General features: G+C 44.6%; 1 protein-coding gene across 1 annotated transcript; it reads left to right on the top strand.

Annotated features, from left to right (window-relative positions):
• The first annotated feature begins 446 nt into the window (after positions 1–446).
• On the top strand, positions 447–5,651 carry LOC142776963 (uncharacterized). The gene is made up of 4 exons (XM_075881276.1): positions 447–593; positions 852–981; positions 2,422–2,692; positions 4,279–5,651. The coding sequence occupies exons 1-4, from the start codon at positions 583–585 to the stop codon at positions 4,308–4,310; spliced, it is 444 nt and encodes a 147-aa protein (XP_075737391.1). The 5' UTR covers positions 447–582; the 3' UTR covers positions 4,311–5,651.
• The last annotated feature ends 7,418 nt before the right edge of the window (positions 5,652–13,069 follow it).

Genomic DNA, 13,069 nt, shown 5'->3' with positions numbered 1-13,069 from the left:
CTCACTTATCTCTTTCTCGTAAACCACCACCACCACCACCACCCATTTCTCCCTTGCCGACTTTTCCCTGCAACCAGCCACCATCTGTCGTTGCCAAAAGCACCCCAATGAAGTAAAAGATATAATCTGCCGCTGTAAACACCACGCCAAATGTTTCGTTCTGCGCACAGCGAGAAATTAAAGCCAGCTGCCACCACACACCACTGCATGGACTTACATAAATATATTTCAAGACCCTGTCCATGATAACTTTCAATCCAGCACTTGTAATATATATTGTATTCCTCATGCAACATGTAAATGATTATGTTTATTTCTGGCATATTGTTCAGTTACATTTATTTTTGAAGTTTGTCTCAGTGACCGCAAAACATCAGTTGCATCAGAAAATTTTCTGCATTAGCTGAAAAGCATTTCTTTCTCCCCCAGATGCAGCGACTGCGGCAAGGCGACACCGAATACTTTCATAAGTATTATCGGATGCTGCCACATCAATTTGATTTCATTCTTCGGCTTCTCCAGAAAGACCTTGAAAGGTAGCATGCTATTAGGGAGCCAATAAGCCCTGCTGAGCGACTGGCCATGACACTCAGGTAATATGGTGATATGTGTACTTTTGTTTTTCCCTGTGATTATTTTACTTTTTCATACAAATGTTCCATTGTTTTGCACAATGCAACCCATACCCCCAACTATGTGTTGAACCGTGCCTTTCCGAATTCCATCACCAATTCTAATCAGGTGGCCCCCACACATTAGAGCCATGTATATTTATTAGTTTCTACATGCACCAGTGTTTTCAAAATGTTTACTGTATACTCTTACTAATGAAAAATACATTTGTATTGCAGATACCTTTCTTCTGGAGACCTCATCCAGGATATTGCACTTGCTTTCAGAGTTGGCATATCTACGGCGCGCATGGCTGTGAAGGTCACGTGCCATGCTCTTTGGATAAGGCTTCAGCCACTGTACATGCCCGTGAGTATACTTTTTGGCACATTATTTACAGGTAGTGCTTAGCGATTCTGCACAGTGTGCATCAGGCTTCAGGTTGAGCCTCATTGTTTCTCACTTGATTCGCTATTCAACTTTCATACCATCCTTCAGTGCAGTGAGGCCATCTCATGCCACTTTGAATGGTCCCTTGCTCAGTGGCCCTTAGGGAAGGCTTATTTAGTGCTTGTGCAGCGTTTACTCTGCATAGTTTGTGTCGGTTACAGTCATGCGTAGCCCACTTATGACCCTGACTGAGCACGTCACCTCACTTCTGGCCTGGGCTGGTTGGAAAATTATTGAAAAAGAAACGTTTTTTTCTCTCTCTCTTTTTGTTCGCTCGTAAGCGACGCAGTCAACTAATTTTCTGAAAGCGTTGACAGCACATCGCAGAGCACGCCGTCGCAAGAGAGAGCTATTTTCAGCCCACATTGCAGCCAGATTCCATTGGTGTATCTGATATTGTGGCACTGGAGCATTGTAATAAGTGGCTCATTTTACTATAAAAAGCATACTAAAGTGAACAGTGCCATCCCTGTTTTTTAGTTATATTTGATATATTGCTATAAACAGTGTCTTAACAAGTGGATGTGCTTTCTGGAGGAGCTGCCGCAAAGTTGGATACTTCAAACAGTTTGATTTCCATTGTAAAGAAAAACATGTTGTGTTTGTTTACACTATGGCCGACCATGCCATCGGCTGGAATCGTGTAGTCTCTGTACCTCTGAAGTTGAGAGTACAAACATTTTGCGGCAACCTTCCACACAACTGCTCTCGTTAAGATCACAGATGCCTTAAAAAAAACTCAAAATTATTAGCGTGCTTGCATTATTCCTTCTTAAATTGAGAATTCTAAGCGCCACATTGTCAGCCGCATAATCTCATTAAGGTGCGAATGTCATTTAGTTTGAATGACATTGAAACGTCCAGTGTGGCAGGGGTATTACCTGCACTATTAGATAAGGCAACTAGTTGTATATAAGTAACATATACTCTGTGTGTATGTCATGGTTCTTAATTTTTGCTTTGGTAACTTTTTTTCATGGCATATGCTCATTTTCATAGACGTGAAAGTTAATAATGGTGTCAAGTAACAAAATGTGGGTTTGCTCACGGCATTGTGTTGTCCATCACGCAATGCTGTAAATGTGCTGTTCTCTATAGTTATTCACAAAAATAAAGTGTGTACAGTGGTAAAGCAACCCTGTTGACTAATCATAAAATAATGTACAGTTATTTGAAACATCTGAAGCATTGAATCTTTTTATTTTTTCAACACTGCTGTGAAAGGTTATTCTTTATGATGAAATTACTTGCTCAAGGTTTCTTGATACCATAAAGTAGAAATGATTAAACAACTATTAACCTGCTTGTAGATTCTCCTGCAGATTCTCATGCATTCTAAAGATAACTTGTTTATTGCAGGGCACTTACTCCATTGTGCTGCTGGCAGTCGTTGACTGCAATTACAAATTTGTCATGGTTGATGTGGGGGCCTATGGCAAGCAGAGCGATGGAGGCGTTCTCGAACAGTCAAAGTTTGGCAAGCGGCTTCAACAAGGAAAGCTACAGCTGCCAAAGGACTTGCACCTTCCAAACACAAGACTTCCGGCTCCTTGTGTGTTTGTTGGGGACGAGGCCTTTCAGCTGAGGACTGATTTCTTGAAGCCTTACCCAGGACGTGGTCCGAATCCAAGTGAGTGTTCAACTACCGCTTGAGCAGAGCGCGGTTAGTTCATATAATTTGAAGCTGCATGATTGTTATAATTGCAGTCCCAGAACATGTGAAATTTATTACTATTCTATAGTGCCAACATCATACAAGTAGTCAACATACCGAATTGTTTGTACTTTATTTTCAGCTGCCATATTTACTAGAATGTTATGCAAGTTTGTTTCTCAGATTTTTGCTTTCTGAAGGCAACCACCCTCGCGTTGTGGTCGAATGCCGAAATGATTATTTGTGTTTCCTAAACGCACAAAAAGTCTCCTCTTGCGCTACAGTAGAGTAAGTGCTGTAATTTGTTATCATAAGATGTCTGAAATCTAGATTGAAGATATCATAACATTTCAGTCATCCTAGTCTTCTATTTTGTTCTCAGATTTAACATGTTTGTAGACACACTGGTCCACTAACTACTATTATGTTTACCTGGTCGAGAAAAACAGTTTTTACATCATTGTGCTGATGTCGTTCAAATCGCTCATGCCCTAAATCAAGGGCATTTCTACTAGAGAAGAGCTTTTTTATGCAAGCCCATGTTAGGAATATATTAAGAGGGTATGATAGGGAGATTGATCAACACCGAGCACACAGGTGTGCTCAAAGCCATTTAAGATGGTGCCTAAGACCTCACCTTCTACTAATGTGCAGACTCTTTTCCATCATTGTTTCTCTGTGTACGCTAAACAATATGGAATGATTTTTTATAGCAAGCATGGCTAGATGGTTTGAATATGTCCCCTTCTTACCATTTTCATAATTTTTTATCGCAAATTTTCACACCAAACAGCTTTTGCAGCATAAATATTACTGTACAATGTGAGCACATTTTGTGACTGTTTTCAGTTCGGTCTTTTTCAATTGTGTCGAGAGTTGTGAAAGCTTTGTAGCGTCAAAATGACGTTGCGGAAGAACGAACCGAAACAGGCAGCGTGCTGCTCGTTTAGCTCCAGCGAATCAGTGGAGGCATAATTGAGTTTAATAAGTGGATACCATGAGAATCACGCCCACGGACAACTTGTTTATCCTTGCTCATCCAATAAAATAAAAAGACTAAGGCAGGGCAGGCAGACACTAAATACAGTCTAAAATTTGATGCCCCGCCGCAGTGGTCTAGTGGCTAAGGTACTCGGCTGCTGACCCGCAGGTCGCGGGTTCGAATCCTGGCTGCGGCGGCTGCATTTCCGATGGAGGCGGAAATGTTGTAGGCCCGTGTGCTGAGATTTGGGTGCACGTTAAAGAACCCCAGGTGGTCGAAATTTCCGGAGCCCTCCACTACGGCGTCTCTCATAATCATATGGTGGTTTTGGGGCGTTAAACCCCACATATCAATCATTATCAGTCTAAAATTTGATGCTATAGAATCAAGTACATGTGTTTGTTGGGTAGAGCACAATAAAAATTTTTGCATTGAATGAACTTGGTTGCTGTGTAAAGGAGAGTGAATTAGTGTTTTGCTTGTCCAGAGTTTTGTAGAGCTCAAAATTTACGTTTTTAGACCTTTAATTGATAGAACTGATTACTCACAACTTTCTGGAAACATTTCTTGCTTTATTCAGGAGGTGTGCCGAGAATGCATTTGGCATTCTAGTCACAAGATGGCGGATTCTCGAAAGAACCATGGGAGAGAGCCCAGCAAATGCTGAGTGGAATGTCAAGGCCATGTGTGTGCTACACAACTTCCTCATGGATGCTTACACAGCAAGTGAGGACTCCTACTGCGGTCCCGGCTATGCAGACTCTCTAAGCCCCCTCGGGCAGCGGCAGGGTGGCCAGTGGCGACAGCAGCTCGTGCAAACACCCTTGCAACTGGCTCGCACTAAGGCCCACAACTTTGCCAAAATGGCAAGGTATGTCAGGGACCTCTATACGACATACTTCAACAGTGCTGTAGGATGTCTTCTATGGCAGGATGCTGTGCTATGAAGAGTTTAAGTGCCAGACACCTTGAAGCTCAATAATTTATTAATTGTAAATTAAGATTTTCTGGTAATTCAAATGAAGCAGCATGGTTCACCTAAGCACCATATAATGTTAATTTCTGTGTAAGAGTGCTATCTTTATAAAAACCATTCGGTCGCAAAGTAAAAACTAAAATGAAAATAAAACGGCTTTACGTTGGAATATTTAGATACGCACCTCAGCTACTTACATACTCACCATTTCTAGTGAGGTGTTTGTTGCAGTGCGGCAAAGAGTCAGCACCGATATTGCATCAGAGCATAAGTTGCCCACTAGAAACTACTTATTTACTTCTTTCTCATCTGCATCAAACAACTAAAAAAGAAAGATCCTAGAAAGCTCGCATTTCTGTGCGACACGTTCAGTGCCACTGTTCGCACTTATAGGCATATGCATCTTTTCTCTCATTCTGTTCGCCATGAAATGTGGGACAGTCGATAAGTTTAGTCTGGAAAGCTAAGTGGCTGACAGTGCTTGCGTTTACCTCGTATACGCACATGTTTCTGCACCAGTAGAAGTATAAAAACCTTGTAAGCGTTTAACAGAAAGCTTTTATCGATGGATTAAGACAATGCTACAACACAGATCAGGTTTCTTATGAGACGAGCTTTTTTTTCATAATAAAAGTGACCACTGCCTTCTGTCAGTCAATAACCATGTCACACAAATGCTCAAGACTGTAAAAAAATGATGAAATTTTCAATGACATTAAACAACAGTAAATGTAAAGCATGCTGTTTAATAATAATAAGCACACTGTTGCGCACGGCAACTCCTTTTAAGTGCACTGTAAGTACCAAAGTGTCAAAGTTTATGTGATACTAATAATAATAATACCTTTTATTTCTTCAAATAAAACAGTACATGTGACAAGGCCTGCCAAAGCCAATTGGTGGCTTGAGTGTGTTGCATAGTAATATTTCTATGTAAAGATACCATGGTCAAATAAACACAACTAAAGCTCCTCGCATGATCGATAAACTACAATGCCTGTACACCTACCAAAAGCACACAAATGCATAACAGAGAGTTTTTTTTTTTACAACCAAGTCGTTATAAAGTGCTGCATTCATACAGCATTCAATAGTCCTCCTGCTTGAGAGGATGCCAAGAGCATTTTGCGATGTGCTTGAAACAGAAGCGGCACCCTCTGTTAAATTATTCTGGTCAATAGAGGGTACAACGACAATAAACAACACTCGGGAAAGTGGAACTCGCTGATCTTATTACAATGCATTAGTAGCTGAGCAAGACCAAATGCTTTCGCATGTCATTTTAGGCATGCGTTCCAGAAGATGCAGCATGAAAGTTGCTAGGATAGGGACTATCGGCACCTGCCATTGAGTTGACGGACCAGGAGTGCCTGGCTTACAAGAAAAAAATCAATGAGCTTCAGAACATACATTCATGAAATTTATTTACAAATGCCACTCATTTTCACTGCAGACAGTTTTTTATTTTGTTGGCTGTGGCTGTAAGGAGATTGTCGTGGTTAGGTTCGTCACATAGCAAGGCGTGTGACGCGAGGAAGATGGAGACAGTGAGGAAAACAAAAGGGAGTTATATTGGACGAACAAAAAAAACTATTGCACATACAGTACTATAAGTCGTACACGCACGCAGTTCACACACAAAAGAAAAGAGTAAACAGTCTCACAGTCTGTGCCGTAGCCCGGTGCCTTGAAGTGGGATCCGTTTCGTGCTCGGATGCTGTCGTCGCTTGGGTGCCAAGTCAGCATACCACTGTAGAGGGCATCACCAGGTCTAGGCGTAGCCGCACACTGTCAGCGACGTCGGCTCGGTGGACGTGGTCAGCAGCTCCGGTCTTTCGAGGGCGCTCGCCGTACCGGAGATGTCCACAGGACCACTCACCGAGAACTCGTGCTTGGCCACGCAGACATGCCGTGCCCAGAGGACGCCAATGGCTCGAGGACAGGAACCCGGCCTTTCGAACCTCGCGCGTAGTTGCGGGTTCGCCCTAGGCTCCCTTGCGTCGTCTTGCCGGCGTCCGAACAGCTTCGTTCTCCGCGAGCGTCTCCTCTTCTTTCTTCAATGGGCACGCTGCAATGCCCCTTCATTCTTCTCATCTTCCAGGTGATGTGGCGCTGTCGTCTGCTATGCTCGCATTTTTTTTAAGCTACTACATCACATCACCCCCCACTTAAGAAAGTTCATCCGGTAGGAGAACTTGAGGGCACTGGGGACACGTTGGTTCGCAGTCGGAAACACACACGTAAGCACCACTGCACACTATAGCAGTTCAGAGCCCCGTACACTCGGCACATTCGGTCACAGAAGTACACACCAGAAAAAAAAAGAAACAAGTCACAGAACTAAAGCGTCATGATACTTGTATCGTGCTGTAAGGTTCACACCATTGAGCATCGATTCTTCATACAGAGGTTGCTCACGGAGTTGGCAAACGGCTCATGTAATCTGCGCCTATGTCTTCTCTGCCTTTGATATACTCGACCGAAAAGTCGTACTCCATAAGAATGAGGCTCCACCATAACACGCGGCTCTTCACATGCTTGGCCGACTTGATGTACACAAGCGGTTTGTGGTCACTCTGTAGAATGAATGTGCGTCTAAATAGGTAGATGTGAAATTTCCGAACCACTCACGTAAGAGCCAGGGCCTCTCGCTCTACTGTAGCGTAAGCAGCTTCACGTGGTTGTAGTCTACGGCTTGCGTATGACACTGGATGCAGTATTCCTTCGTGACGCTGCATGAGTATGGCACCTACACTTCTCGATGATGCATCGGTGCGGAGTACAAACGGTTTTGAAAAATCAGGTGCTTTTAGAATGGGTGGCGTAGATAGCAAAACCTTGAGTTCATCAAAAGACTTCTGTTCTCGTTCTCCCCAGAGGACTTTGTTTGGGGCCCTCTTCTTGGTCAATTCGGTCAGTGGGTAAGAAACTTCAGAGTAGTTGTGCACAAAATCTCTGTAATAACCTGTAAGGCCCAAGAACGAGCGTACTTCTTTTTTAGTTTGTGGACGCTTCGCAGCCTGTATTTTGTCGAGCGTTTCGACCTGCGGTCGAATAACGCCTTGCCCAACGAGATGACCGAGAAGTTTGACTGACTCTTGACCAATCTCACTCTTTGTTGGCCGAATGGTCAAACCAGCGTCGCGAACTCGCTTGAGAAAAGACTCAAGTATAGCTATATGTTCCGCCCAGGTTTCAGTAGCAATGAGCACATCGTCAAAGTATTAATAAACGTGCGGTATGTCTGCTACCACTTTTCTCATGAGGCGGTTAAACACAGCTGGGGCGGTTTTAATGCCAAACGGCATAAATCTAAATTGATACAGTCCCGATTCTGTCGAAAAAGCAGTCATTGGTTTTGAGCCTTGTTTCATGGAAACCTGCCAGTAACCTTTAGCGAAGTCAAACTTTGAAAAGTATTTTGCTTGTCCAAGTTTAACAAAGATGATGTCTACACGGGGTATAGGCTCGTTATCATTGACTATAATCTTGTTAAGTTGTCTGAAATTGATGCACAAACGCATCGTTCCGTCCTCCTTCTTCACAACTACAGGTGAATTGTAAGCAGACTCCGATGGTTCTATGATGCCTTGTCGCAGCATGTCTGCTATTTCTTTCTGTATCGTTTCTTGGGTAGCAAATGGCATAGGGTATGGCCGTATGCTTACGGGTCTATCCGTGGTCAATTTTAGCTTGCATTGTACGAGGTGCGTTTTGCCAGGAACATCCGCAAATACGTTGTCGCACCTGGTCAATAAGTCGGTGATTTGCACGTGCTGGGTAGGAGAAAGTGACTCCGATATGCTTACGTCAGCAGATGATTCCTTTCGTTGGAATGGTACGCATGATAGCTCGTCACTTTCAGTGTCATCCGCCTGGCAAACAGATGATGCTTCATGTGGTGGTGCAGGCGGCCGTTCCTCATACTTTTTCAGTAGGTTTATATGAAATAGCGTGCTTCTGGTACCGAGGTCAATTAAATAGTCGACATCGTTTCTCTTCTCAAGGACAGTAAAGGGTCCCTTCCACGTCAGAACCAATTTGTTGGTATCCGATGGAAGCAGTAGGAGAACCTTGTCTCCAGGGGATAATTAACGTGGTCTGGTCTTTCAGTCACAATGCTTCTTCTGTATCATTTTCGCTTTCTGAAGCTCCTCTTCGGCTACTCGGCAGGTGTCTTCAAGACAATTCCGCAGTTCGACTACATACCGATAGGACGTTTTCACATCATCATCAAAATGATCGGCGGCCCATAATTCTTTCAATATCGCCAGGGTACCTCTGACGTAACGGCCGTAGAGCAAGTCGAACGGGGAGAAGCCCTAGCTCGACTGGGGAACTTCGCGATAAGCGAAGAGTAAGGGCGCCAGGTACCGGTCCCATTTCTTTGGACACTCCTGACACATTCTTCTTATCATTTGTTTCAGGGTGCCGTTGAACCTCTCTACAAGGCTATTAGCCATGGGATGATATGGGGTTGTTGGCAATTGTTTGAAGGAGAGAAGTCGGCTTAGCTCCTTCATTAGGCGTAACGAGAATGACGTGCCTCTGTCACTGATTATCTCCCGTGGGACAACTACACGAGAAAACATCTCCAGAAGTGCCTCAGCGACTTTCTCCGTCTCGATGCTCGGCAGTGCTACAGCATCGGGATAACGCGTTGCCATGTCCACCATTGTCAGTACGTACTTGTTTCCGCCCTGTGATATCGGTGATAATGGACCCAAAATATCAATGGCTACTCTTTTGAAAGGTGTGTCAATTATAGGAGTGTTGCCGAGAGGTACACGACCCACCAAGTGCTTAGGAATAGTTCTTTGACATATATCACACGATTTAACAAGTCGTGTGATGTCTGACTGAACCTCTGGCCAGTAGAACTCTTTGAGTACTCGATCTGTAGTTCGTTTAATTCCCTGATGGCCCGAAAGAATGCCTTCGTGGGCCATTTTCATAACAAATTGTCGGAGGCACCTTGGTACCACAAGCTGATTCACCTGCCTCTTAGAGTGAAGGGTGTACTTGCGATAGAGGATTCTGTCCTTCGTGAAGAACAATATTTTAGCAAACCTTGTCTTGACCTCTTTGTTAACGGCTTCGAAGCATTTCCGCAGGCTGCTGTCTTCCTCCTGTTTGATTTTAAAGTCCTGTGGGCTGATGTCTAAGGGGTTGATAACTGGAGCCGGAAGTAGATGTGGATTTCCTGCCTGTCGGTTTACTACAGCAACTTTTGTCTTGACACGTGTTTTCCTTGAAGCCGATGTGGAAGTCTTTGCATACAAGGCTCCGTGTGCACAACCGGATTTTTGCGTGCCAGAATACTCTTCTGCAGTGTTCTGGGTGTAAAGACGGCTCTTCCAATCGTTATCAGGATTGTGAGCATTTAGAACGCCTTCCACATTTCCCAAGACAACGTCATATAAAGGAGTATCCATACAAACAGCTCGACTTTTGCCAGTGAAGAAAGGTGAAAAAATTTCCACGTGTGCTTCAGGCAGCTTCATCAACCGTCCATCCAAGAGGTAAATCGAGGAAAGCTTTCCAGTCAGCTTGCTATTCGCCACAAGAAACATTTTGACAATGATTGAATCGCATCCTGTATCTCGCAGTACTGTTGCGGGATATCCTTTGAGTACACCTTTGCCCGTGGGCATCAATTTTTCCTTCAGCTTGGCTGGGCGCGTTTCTGTGCACTCCGGACTATCAGGAACACAAAGCGAAGCCTGCGACTCTAAATTAATTATCTTGGCTTCATCTCTTTGTTGAAAAGAGCATGAGGCCTTCTCAACGCTGTTGGCCCTTTTGGAGCAGTCAGCTGTTTTATACCCAGTGCGGCGGCATTTTCCACAAAAGGGTGGCTTTGTACCTGGACCCTTTTTGTTACAAAGGAAACACTGCGGTCTCTCTTTGTCATCTTGCCGCTCAGACGTTCGAGTTTGACCTGGAGGCTTGCTCAGGATATCGCCTTTACATTTGCCAAGGTTAATCAACCCCTGGGCCTCCAAGTAGTGGTCTGTAGCCTCCGCAAGTTTTTCAAGGCTTTCACAGTTTCTTTCTTTAAGAAACACAGCGAGTTTCTCATGGCATTGTGCGAGAAACTGCTCCGAGACAATTTTATCTCGCAGAGCATCGTAGGTCCGGTCTGTCTTGGCCATTTCTTGCCAATGGTCAAAATAACCTAATAGACGCCCGGCAAACTGCGTGCCCGTTTCAGAATTATCTGGTTTGGCTGATCGAAATTTTGTCTGATAGCCTTCTTCTGTGAACCTAAAGCGTTGTAGTAGCGTTTTCTTTAACGTTACGTAGTCCGTGGCATGTTCTGGTGCCATCCTACCAACTACACTCAAGGCCTCTCCGGTCAAGCAAAGGCTTAGTGATAGGGCCCATTTGTCTTGCGGCCAGTCTTGACTAGCAGCGACGCGCTCAAATCCCTGTATATATGCGTCCAGCTCATTGCGTTCCTCGTTAAAGGTTGGGATGAGTTTATGTGGACTTTGGTAGCTCTGCGTAGTGCCTACGGGTGCACCCTCGGTAAGCTGCCCAGTAGTTGTGCTACTTGCTGTCGCACCTAACTGATGCAACTTTTACTTGAGCTCTAGAACTTCCTTCTCTGCTTGTAATCTAGCGACTGCCTCTGCCTCGGCTTCTTTCGCGGCATTTCGTTCAGCCAGACGAGCGTCACGTGCCTCTTTTTCGCGTTCGCGTTCTTGGTCCATCCATTCTTTTTGTGCTGAGCCACTTGACCCAAATTCTTTTCCGATCGCCGTCACCTTATCTGCTTCCATCATTGACCGTCACACACACATATGCGATGTGATGCTCTCCTTAGATGTAACAAGAGTAGTCCTGTCGCACGGACGCCAGAGAGATCAACTCTTTAGGCAAAATCCCAGCTTCATAATGATTCACAATGTCCATCATGTGTATTTTACACAACCCTAATAAATGGGGTGGAATATTGTCCATGTGTGTCGCTAGAAAAGAAGAAAGTGCTGTGTGTCTGTAACAGATGTTTGTAGTTGTTTGTCTATTTCCTCTAGGGCTGCATCTCCATTGTCCTTTTTTTGGTTTGTGTTGCGTGTGACATTTGAAAAAGCGCATGTGTTTTGTTGTGAAAGCGCAGAAGTAATGGTATTTTTTGAAGGAAGTGAATGAAATGAACGTGTCTGTGATGCTTGAGGTGTCTGTGTGTCGTCGACCATGTCTAAAAGCATTTGTGTTGGCGATTCGCCATAAAGACTGTCTTGCTCTTGGCCCAGAATCTTTGCCACGGAGTCATCGTCCATTGTGTCCATGTTGCTGGTGGTCCTACAAGAAGGCATAGAGTAACGTAAATCACGATTGCTTTAACATTACAATACATAATAAGGCACTCGTTTATGGTGTTATTGCAGCCAATGGCTGCATTGTGTATTTATTTTTCTTGTCACACCTGTGGAGACACACACAAACTTACAGGTCAACCGTAATGGTTTTGAGATACAGTGGACTCTCACTAATAGGAACCTGCAGGAACCGAGAAAATATGTTGCAATAAACAGTGGTTCCGTTTACTGAGAGGTGAACATGGGTGAACATGGGAAACCAATGTTGAATTCCAATGGCAGAGTCGGTGCAGCCGACCGATTTCGCGAGCGAGCACTCGACTCTGGCGTAGAGCAAATCCTCCAAATCCGCCATCGGAACACAACCCGCCCTGCTGGAGCAAGGCGGAAGCTGCCACGTTACCCAGGATACCTTGCGCGTGGTCTCTTCCGCTGTCTGTTTCCCACGTGGTTTACCAGCATCGCCGCATCGTTCGTTTGCTTGTTCAGCGCTATTCACTTGTGTGGAATGGATATCACGCCAAGCGTGCAACAGCTATTGTCCACGATGCTTGCGATGGTGACCACACAGTATGCGGAGCAGCATGGTAAGTGTCTCCTCAATTTCAACACTGTGCTGTAATTGCAAGTTGAATGCAACACACGTGTTGCGTGGAGGGATTGTCTGCAGGCGCTATGTTCATGTTGCAACGTTGCTCTACTGCTGATGCAATCATGTCACTGAAACGCATCGCATGCGTCATACCGTTGTTCGTTTGCCTGTGTCCGTGGATAACGAAAACCTTCGCCGCATTGATTGCACAAACACCGCTGTAAATATACAGCCAAAAGTAAACGTGCGCGCGACGCCGCTGTTCTTGCATGGAACGGCGTCATTAGTAAGAAGTGACTTCCTATCACTTTAGAATGTAGTCACACGAATAGAAACGAACCGCGTTGGTGACAAGCGTGTTTGGTATAAGGGCAATTTGACCGATCGTCCAAAACAATTTTTCTCTGCCCCCTACTCCGCTCCCGCGGCGAGTCTCCCGATTTCAGAAGTCCTTAGGTTTGCAGATACGCGTTTGCGG

This window comes from Rhipicephalus microplus, chromosome X, assembly GCF_043290135.1.
Source record: "Rhipicephalus microplus isolate Deutch F79 chromosome X, USDA_Rmic, whole genome shotgun sequence".
In the NCBI taxonomy this organism is placed as follows: Eukaryota; Metazoa; Arthropoda; class Arachnida; order Ixodida; family Ixodidae; genus Rhipicephalus; species Rhipicephalus microplus.
This window is presented reverse-complemented; position numbering and strand designations above follow the sequence as displayed.

Bases quoted from the DNA above. Each gene is read 5' to 3' on its own strand.
- LOC142776963 (XM_075881276.1), top strand. The intron at 982-2,421 runs GTGAGTATACTT...TGTTTATTGCAG, and splicing joins TTCAGCCACTGTACATGCCC to GGCACTTACTCCATTGTGCT. The intron at 2,693-4,278 runs GTGAGTGTTCAA...TGCTTTATTCAG, and splicing joins AGGACGTGGTCCGAATCCAA to GAGGTGTGCCGAGAATGCAT.